Source organism: Periplaneta americana, chromosome 6, assembly GCF_040183065.1.
Source record: "Periplaneta americana isolate PAMFEO1 chromosome 6, P.americana_PAMFEO1_priV1, whole genome shotgun sequence".
Classification (NCBI taxonomy): Eukaryota; Metazoa; Arthropoda; class Insecta; order Blattodea; family Blattidae; genus Periplaneta; species Periplaneta americana.
This window is the reverse complement of record NC_091122.1, coordinates 9,980,514-9,990,789: the sequence shown is the minus strand read 5'-3', so window position 1 is coordinate 9,990,789 and position 10,276 is coordinate 9,980,514. Positions and strand designations below refer to the sequence as shown.

The 10,276-nt window shown below is 37.2% G+C and overlaps 1 protein-coding gene across 1 annotated transcript; it reads left to right on the top strand.

Moving 5' to 3' along the window:
• The first annotated feature begins 3,200 nt into the window (after positions 1–3,200).
• On the top strand, positions 3,201–8,124 carry mRRF2 (mitochondrial ribosome recycling factor 2). The gene has a single exon (XM_069827437.1). The coding sequence runs from the start codon at positions 3,452–3,454 to the stop codon at positions 5,690–5,692; it is 2,241 nt and encodes a 746-aa protein (XP_069683538.1). The 5' UTR covers positions 3,201–3,451; the 3' UTR covers positions 5,693–8,124.
• The last annotated feature ends 2,152 nt before the right edge of the window (positions 8,125–10,276 follow it).

The window sequence follows — 10,276 nt, the reverse complement described above, 5'->3', positions numbered from 1 at the left end:
GTGTATATCTGCGTGTATGTGCATCTGCATGTATTTCTGTGCAATTTGTATTTTTGAATGCGAGTGTGTCTGCGCATGTGTATTTGGACGCGAATGTATTTCTGTGTGTATTTGCATGTGAGCGTATATCTGTGTGTATGTGTATTTGCATGCGAGTGTAACTGCATATATGTATTTTATGTGCATGAGTATATCTGGGCGTACCTGTATTTGCATATGAGTATCTGCTCGTATCTCTATTTCCATGTGAGTGTATCTATGCATAAGAATGTGAATATATCTGTACTATGTGTATTTGCATGTGAGTATATTATATATATATATTTTTTTTTTCGTGTGAGTATATTTGCGCGTATGTGCATTTGCGTGAGATATCTGCGCGTATGTGTCAGGGCATGTAGCACGTATGGGCGAATCCAGAAATGCATATAGAGTGTTAGTTGGGAGACCGGAGGGAAAAAGACCTTTAGGGAGGCCGAGACGTAGATGGGAGGATAATATTAAAATGGATTTGAGGGAGGTGGGGTATGATGATAGAGACTGGATTAATCTTGCACAGGATAGGGACCGCTGGCGGGCTTATGTGAGGGCGGCAATGAACCTTCGGGTTCCTTAAAAGCCATTTGTAAGTAAGTAAGTAAGTAAGTATCTGCGCGTATGTGCATTTGCGTGTGAGTATATGTGCATATGTGTATATGCGCGTGAATGTATGTGCGTATGTGTATTTACGTGTGAGTATATGTGCGTATGTGTATATGCGCGTGAGTGTAATGTGCGTATGTGCATTTACGTGAGTGTATATCTGCGCGTATGTGCATTTGTATGTGAGTGTATATGTGCGTATGTGTATTTACGTGTGAGTATATGTGCATATGTGTATTTACGTGTGAGTGTGTATATGCGTGTGAGTGTATATGTGCGTATGTGCATTTACGTGTGAGTATATGTACATATGTGTATATGCGCGTGAATGTATGTGCGTATGTGTATTTACGTGTGAGTATATGTGTATATGCGCGTGAATGTATGTGCGTATGTGTATTTACGTGTGAGTATATGTGCGTATGTGTATATGCGCGTGAATGTATGTGCGTATGTGTATTTACGTGTGAGTGTGTATGTGCATTTGCGCGTGAGTGTATATGTGCGCGTATGTGCATTTGCGTGCGAGTGTATATCTGAGAGTGTGCGTAATGTGCGCGAGGCATTTCTGTAGTGTGTGTTCATAGGTGCCGGTATTTCAGAAAATACTGAAGTTCTTTTTAAGTGTTTACTGATTCTACGATATTTTTTATTGGTAGGTTTATTCCTTTCGTCACCTAAGTCCTCTCTGTAATTGGAAACCAAATTCGAAGTAAGGAATTGCATTATATTTTTTGTGTCACTTTTTGTTACTTTTCGTATTCCTCCTCCCCCATTAGATTTCCTATTGCCCTACCATTCTAATTTCTATACAACAGATCGGCCGATAGAGGTCGCTGTCTCCGCGATCGTCATTCCAGTTCATCTGTTTGTAATGGAAGGACATGTGTTCAGTGGTTTAGGGACAGCAAGATTTCTTTGCACATGGCTTGGTTCTACCGTTTTGTGGAAATGTTTACAGATATCATTTAAGGTATGTTTGTATTCTGCCTTTCATAGAAGTTGAATAAATTAATCATTGGTACAATTACAATACTCGCAAGAATATGTTTACATAATTAAACTGCAATATACCGGATTCATGCCCTGTTTGTATAGTAACTGACGAACAGTTGACATCTGACATGTTTCAGAACAGAGATGGGAGATCTTGGTTCTCAGTGCGTCGATGAATTAAGTTATATATTAAGAGGGTCGTATTTAGAATTCAGTGTATTATAAGCATTATTACGTAAGAACAGGAAATAATATATAATTGAAATAAAAATTATTTTTTAGATAATATGCTTGTTTTCAACTCGTGTTTTAATGAAAGGAGTGCCCTGCAAAACATGCTTATATTCAGACTCACATTGCAGTCACATCTTTACGCTGTTTACTGGAGTTCATTTGTTTTCCTAGCCTCTTCCGACAATGTGGTTGTCTAGTTCTGTGATCCTCAAACGGGAGGCCATGGCCCGAAGTTTTGGGCGCAAATGTGCCTATGGGATCAAATGTCACAACTAGAGCAGTGTTTCTCAAGATTTTTTAAAATCTTTTTCATAAAACAACTTTGAAAATAATAGAAGCTATAGTGGTAGCAGTAACAATATTGTATTGTCGTAAGAAATGCCTGTTATTTGTTCTCGATCCTATTAATAATTGTAGGTCTATATTATATAGCGCCGCTTTAATGAAATTATAAGGATCTAACCCAGCAACACTTTATCACTCCATATCGAACTATTGATCAAAGACCATTTCTGAGTATTAAGTTTATTTTTATAAGCGATCTGAGTACCTATCCATTTTAAAGACTTTCCGAAACAAAGGTTCCGGTCATAAGTATAGGGCCGGAAATCATTTTCTTTCGCTATTAATAAATAATAATATACGCCATATTATACGCATCGAAGTAAAGAGGGAGTTCAACATGTTTCAAATCGTTTATCAAGTTACCATGGAGCTCGCATATATTTTTATAGTTGGTTATTTGACGATGCTGTATCAATAACTCGGTTATTTAGCGTCGATGAAATTGGTGGTACTGGTAGTGAGATGGTGTTTGGCGAGATGAATCCGAGGATTCACCATTGATTACCTGACATTCGCCCTACGTGTGAAAAAAAAAACGAAACTGCATAATCGGTCCAAGCGGAACTCGAACCCAAGCACGATCGCAGCTCCGGATTAGGAGACAAACACGCCACCAGCCTGAGCTATGCCGGTGGCAAGTCTCACAGATAGCTTATTTACCGGCATATTCTTTATTGCCGAACAGCAATAGTCAGAAGTTTGCGTAAAGATGGCAGAGAGATCGTGCAGCAGAAGAGTAGAAAGCAAAAGTATTGTGCAGGGTCGCCAATATAGCGATTTTTTCGCCACGTGTGTATTTAATCTGTTAGTTTAAATGTTAAAATTAAAAAAAAATTGACGTCGTTTATATATTGATTCAGCGATTATTTTTAAATTCTCACGGTGAAAAGGTACTCTATTTTTTTTTACATTGATACTACAGTATCTCAATTTAGCATATTTTTCACCGTATTATAGCGAATTTCCAATAACTGAGTTGGCAGCACTGAAGAAGTAATTTTTTGAAGACAACTGTTAGGTTATGGTTGTGTTCTGTCATATACGGAGTGAAGTTATTGTTACTAGTGTTCATATGTTTTGCATTGAGTTTAAATATGCTTCGAGCTGATATAATTTGGCCTAAGCCTATGAATAAAAAATGTTCGCGCTCGAGATAGCCTATGTTGAAGAAATTGGTGATTTAGTGGGACTATAGAGGTTATGTAACTTTCTTTACTTCTCAAAACGTAATAAAATGGTGAATACTAGTATGGTGCAGAACATTTTGCTATTTAGATTGCTGTTTCGGCAGCCATCGCTCTGTAAATACCGGTATTACACGCAGAAATATGCAGTGCAAGATACCAAAGAGGTTAGGGAGCCAATGTCCCTTATAAGAAATATCGGCATGCTAGCTCATATAGACGCCGGTAAGACGACAACCACAGAGAGGATGCTGTATTACGCCGGATCCATCCGATCAATGGGAGAGGTTCACCACGGTAATACAGTCACAGATTTTATGGAGCAAGAACGCCAGCGGGGAATAACAATATCATCAGTCGCTGTTACTTTTCCGTGGAATAAGCATAGGTTTAATTTAGTAGATACTCCTGGTCATATTGACTTCACGATGGAAGTGGAACAGACTCTAGGGATTCTGGATGGTGTTGTTATTCTGTTGGACGGGTCAGCAGGTGTAGAAGCTCAAACAGTGACTGTATGGAGGCAAGCAGAGAGATATTCTTTACCTACAATCATGTACGTAAACAAGATGGATAGAAGCGATGCCGATTTTTCTTTGTGTCTCGATTCCATTCGCTCGAAATTAGGAACCCATCCGTTGTCGGTACAGCTACCAATTCATGACAAAGGTCTGCATGGGATTGTAGATCTCATAACTTTGGAGAAATTAATCTGGGATGCCGGAAAACAAGGTCTGCATTACAAAAGAATTAAATTAGTTCCAGAAGACGAACTGTGGGAAGAAGCGACTTCGTCTAGACGTAAGCTCGTAGAAGAATTGGCAGATATTGACGATAAACTGGCGGAATTTGTTATTCAGCAAGAGAGTTTAGAGCGTGTATCACCTGATATGCTGGTAGAGTCTCTGAGAAGAGTGACGCTAGCACAAAATGGCGTCCCTGTGGTCTGTGGTAGTTCTTATAAGAAAATAGGTGTGCAGTCATTAATGGACGCTGTAATTCACTTCCTGCCATCTCCGAAAGAACGCAATGAACAGTTATACAATTGTTTTGGAAACAACCTGTGTGCTAGAGCATTTAAAGTAATTCATGACGATGAACGTGGACCCATAACTTTTTTCAGAGTCTTCTCTGGTAAATTCACAAAGGCACAAAAGATTTACAACATTAGACAAGAGAAACAGGAGCAGACAGGCAAACTGATGGTGGCATTTGCGGATGAAAATGAGGAAGTGGGAGAAGTCAGTGCCGGCAACATTGCTGCTGTTACAGGCCTCAAACACACAGTGGCTGGTGACTTGGTCACAGTTAACGCAAGCGCTGCCTCAGCTGCAGAGAAGAAGTGGAAGAAGTTGAGCAGCTCTGGGGATTTGTTCGGAATACGCACTAGGGTGCCAGACCCCGTGTTCTTCTGTTCTATTGAGCCTCCGTCAAAATCATACCAACTACCTCTGGAGCAAGCACTTCAAGAGCTTCAGAGAGAAGATCCAAGCCTCCAGGTGACCCAGAACGAGGAGACCGGCCAGACTGTCCTCGGGGGCATGGGGGAACTGCACCTAGAAATTATTAAGAACCGCATCTTGTCAGAGTACAAGATAGAAGCAGAGCTCGGGGAACTGCAGATTGCTTACAAAGAAGCGCTGAGCAATCCTGTGAAGGACACACACATGGTGGAACACAGGATTGGATCCGGTGTCCACAGAGTTACGGTGACTCTGTCCCTCATTAAGAATGAAGACAAGGACCAGAATATTCTGATCCTGGACCGGAACCCAGATGTCGCCGCAAATACATCCGCCATCACATTGAAGCAGTTGCAAGCCGTAAAGCTGGGTGTGGAATCAGCTTTGACACATGGAACCAAGTTAGGATGCCCCGTAGTTGACGTCCAGGTAATGCTCCACTGGCTCGAAGTGGGGAGAGGGACTTCAGAAACGATAATCTCTGCTTCTGTCACCCAGTGCATTCGTAAGCTCTTGGAGATGGGAGGCACTTACCTCTTGGAGCCCATTATGAATCTGGAGGTGGTCACCAACGACGAAAACTCTTCAGTTGTCCTGGCCGATCTTTCTCGTCGGAGAGCGTTAGTGCAAGGGGTTTCAAACAGAGGACAGTCTAAAATTGTGAGTGTGCTGGTGCCGCTTTCTGAATTGCTGGGATACTCCACAGATCTTCGCACAGTAACGTCAGGCATGGCTTCTTTTACGATGGAGTTCCACCGCTATCAGCCAATGTCTCCACATGAAGAAGCCAAGGCTATTAAGAGTGTAACAGGCTTTGACGTGTTATAACTAGCACTGTGTGTTTAATGAACTTGTTGGACTGGATAAATCAAATTTTATTTTTTCACTGTTCAAAGTTTGGGAAAGTTTTATGATCTATAGAAATTTGATAGAAATGAAAGTGTTCATTATCCTTAATACACTATAAAAAGTTACTTTCAGCATTACAATCTCTCAGTATATATTTCAGAAGGTTATGTTCCGTGGCTAACAAGAAAACAGGCTACTCCATGACATTACATTCTTAGTCATTGTGGCTAACAAGAAAGGCTTCGGCATGAATCAGAGTCACGTGATTATCATGGTCTAGTCATGGCCATCTTGACAATCGCCTAATATAAATACATGTTCAAAGTTCTAAAAAGCAAAGGAATTGTTATATTAAACTAATGTTAAACGTGCATTTATATTATAAACTTATACAATGTCGGCCATGTTATGACTAAGAATGTGACATCGCACCATGGCCTGTCTTTCTCGTTAGCTATGCTTAGTCATAACATGGCCAACATTGAACAGGTTTATATAAATACATATTTAACATGAGTTTAACATAGCAATTCTTTTGTTTTTTAAACTTTGAACATGTATTTATATTAGACGATTGTCAAGATGGCCATGACTGGACAGAGATAACCATGTTACTCCGATTCGTGCCATAGACTGTTTTTTTTTCATTAGCCACGGTTATGTAGGTTATGTTCCTTGTGACCACACCCGTAGTTTGTAAATTGGTGTACAAAACAACTGAATGCCTATTATGATGAAAAAGTTACTGCAATCTATACTAATAATAAATCTGTAGCCAAATTTTTTCTGGTAATTTTCTTTTTTCCCAAAAATAATTGGTGTTAACATGAAACCGAAAATCGCTTTTTTTTTAATTTTTGTTTGTATGTCTGTCTGTCTGGATGTTTGTTACTTTTTCACGCGATAATGGCTGAACGGATTTCGATGAAAATTGGAATATAAATTAAGTTCGTTGTAACTTAGATTTTAGGCTATATGTCATTCAAAATACATTATTTAAAGGGGGGGGGGGTATAAGGGGGCCTGAATTAAATAAATCGAAATATCTCGCTTATTATTGCTATTTGTGAAACATGTTACATAACAAAAGTTTCTTTAAAAATAATTTCCGATAAGTTTTATTCTATGCAAAATTTTGATAGGACTGATGTTTAAGGATATACAAGACTTTTAAAATAACAATACAATACATTTTCACCGCCACCTCAGATTATAGCGTTGTTGTTCCTGCAGTAACTCCTATGTGCAAAATATAAAATTTTTGAGTAGGAAGCAAAAACACATTTATTCATTCCATGTCAATGGTGCATAGGAGATAGTGAATTCTTACATTTTCGAAAGTAAGAAATATAATTACATATCACTATATATGCTGTATCACTATCTAAGTTATTTGAAGGGTTCAGAACCATAGAGGGCCAAGCGCCATTTACTGAAGACGTAGAAAACAAGGGTTAAAATTAAGTTATTACCATAATTCAATGGAAACATATAGCAAATATTATAAAGCATACACATTAAAACTAAAAGATGTCAATCTTCATTAAACTATGGTTGCATGTAATAAAAAATAATAAACATTTTAAAGGAATTGTCATTGCATCAAATGAGTGTCTCTGGACCAAAATGATGGCATTTTAATTATTTAAATACAATTTAAATTAAGTAACATATTAAACGATTTATCCTTCTATCAAACACGGATGTTCCCTGGATCAAATGTCCTATTTTAATTATGTAATTACTTTATATTTATTTCTAACGGGTGCAGCGGAGCGCACGGGTACGGCTAGTTAGTAGTAAAATTACAGATAAAAGACACCTCTCGTGATCCGTAACTTTTGTATCTATTTCTAGTAAACAGAAGATACTGTAATACTGAGTTTCTGTAAATGAGTATTGTACTCTGTAACTATAATTATATACTTTGAAACTCATTCACTTGCTGATGTTATTCGAGCTGACATTTTGTAAATTAGCTATATAACCGAAAAGTTACAGAATGTCCTGCTAAGAAGTAATGCAATCATGAAATGAGATTATTTCGTATATCACTGTGTCCTAATTTCCAAACCATTATGTCATGAAAATGTCTTTGGCAGATTTAATTTTATAACTTACAATGCCGTTAATATGGAAAATTAAATATGTGTTAAATTGTGGTTTAGTTAATAGTACATATCTTGTCACAACTGAAGGAAGTTATTCAACTTTTACCATATCTTGGTACTAGTCAGAGAGTACTGAACTGATTTCAGTGCATTACTTACTGTTCCTAAGCTCGCTAGACAATATTTTATTGTTTTATTTTCACGTGCAGTTTATTCTTGTAAATATGTATTGATTATAGAGAGACATTTTTGTACTTAGGGCTTATAGTCCTATTAAATAAAATTCATTTTTCATTGTTATTTATTTATTGTTACTCAATTACAACGATCAACATAAAATTGTGAATTTTTTTTGCTCTGTTTGTCTCCATAGGCGTTGGTTTTTTGTTTATCTTTTCTTCAATGTTGCATGTTTCTTCATTCTGCTAATGGCTTCATTGGTAAAAACAGTGCATTAAAAACAACACATTTCTTCATTGTCCTGGTGGTTTGGTATGGAAGTGTTGGGAATTTCAGTTTTCAATCTTTTTGTTTGTATTTCTTTAATTTCATTTAAATAAAAAAAAAAAATTCGATTTTGTAATGTCATTATTTTTCATGCCATTTTTCAACATTTGAGTGACTTAATATCAAAGACGGACATCTGACCTCAGTTGAAATTTAGATAGCTGTGGTTTTTTATACAATTTTTCATGCTCTTTCCAGCTATAGTGAAACCATATGCAAACTCTAACACTATATTTATAAAATAAATTGTGTTAAATATTACAAAGAACACTGTGAATTAAAAAATTGCTTCTAGATCAAAACAATGGAGACGACAGATGTCCGTCTTTTATATATATCTTGAAATTAATTTTAATCTCATTTCTTAGCTTTCTGTCCTAATTTCTGAGCAGTAGACAGGACTACCTTATGGAAGAGAATAGGGACTGTAATTTTATAAAATGTTACACACGTATCTCAGTTTAAAAAATGCAATATTTCTCTTAATTGTTCCTCACAGATATTGAAATTTGTTACTTCTTCTTTATTGTTACAGAACAAATGTATTGAAAATATTCAATAATAAATATCTTTCCTGCATTAAAATAGACGATAATTTTTTCACATGAAAATGCTACATTGTCTTTACCTTAAAAGGTAAGGGGAGAAGGGGACTGAAATTTTCAACATCTGTCTTTTTCTAGTAATCATTACCAACTATTAACCACATACTGCTACTAATCACAGTTAATGTTGTGCTGAATTTCAATCATATAAGTCAATTAGGTTTAGTTACAGATACACTTGTGGTTGTCTTTTATACTTGGCGCCAGCGTTTTTGGCGTGTCTCCTAGATATATAGTGCCCAGTTTGTGAGCATGTTGTTAATGCAGCTGAAAATGGTACCACTTCCTATACACGACACATCAGCTATTTGCCAAACACAGTTGTCAGACTGACTGCGGCAAATGTAAAAGGCACCTAACGTTCCCATTACTTATTTCACATGCCAAAAACGGTGATGTGGACTATAACAAGTTTACAAAAAAAAATGTTCCTTTTCATTACAATTCTTGGTTTTATGAGCGCAAAATAATAGCACATACTATGTACATAAAAATTAGTCTGGGTTTTATTGTGTGTAAAATATCTTGAGGGGGAAAAAAAAGTGACTATGCTTTTCTGATTTTGATATGAAGGAGTCCACACCTGTGGAGTAACGGTTAGCACGTCTAGCCGCGAAACCAGGTGGCCCGGGTTCGATTCCCGGTAGGGGCAAGTTACCTGGTTGAGGTTTTTTCCGGGGTTTTCCCTCAACCCAATATGAGCAAATGCTGGGTAACTTTCGGTGGTGGACCCCGGAATCATTTCACCGGCATTATCACCTTCATCTCATTCAGACGCTAAATAACCTAAGCTGTTGATAAAGCGTCGTAAAATAACCTACTAAAATAAAAAAAAATAGATATGAAGGAAAAAAGTTTGTTACCATTTCAACATGTAGAAATTTACAGTAACATGCAAGTGACATCAAATACTTTAGAAATACTACAATTCCTGTAAGTTTCATATGAATCAGATAAGAATAGTGTTGGAAGAAGCATTTTATATGTTGAAAATTGGAAAGCAAGAAATATCAGATCAAAGTTCTGTATTAGTTATTTAAATACTGCACTGTTGTATTTTAAAAATGTTCGCAAGGGGCTTTAAATATCACAGTTTGCCACAATGATAACATTTTTTTAAAGAGAAAATATTAAAATACACTTACTTACTTACAAATGACTTTTAAGGAACCCGAAGGTTCATTACCGCCCTCACATAAGCCCGCCAGCGGTCCCTATCCTGTGCAAGATTAATCCAGTCTCTATCATCATACCCCACCTCCCTCAAATCCATTTTAATATTATCCTCCCATCTACGTCTCGGCCTCCCTAAAGGTCTTTTTCCCTCCGGTCTCCCAACT

What these genes read in the sequence shown, in the direction of transcription:
- mRRF2 (XM_069827437.1), top strand. Translation starts at nt 3,452, where the DNA reads ATGGTGAATACTAGTATGGTGCAGAACATTTTGCTATTTAGATTGCTG.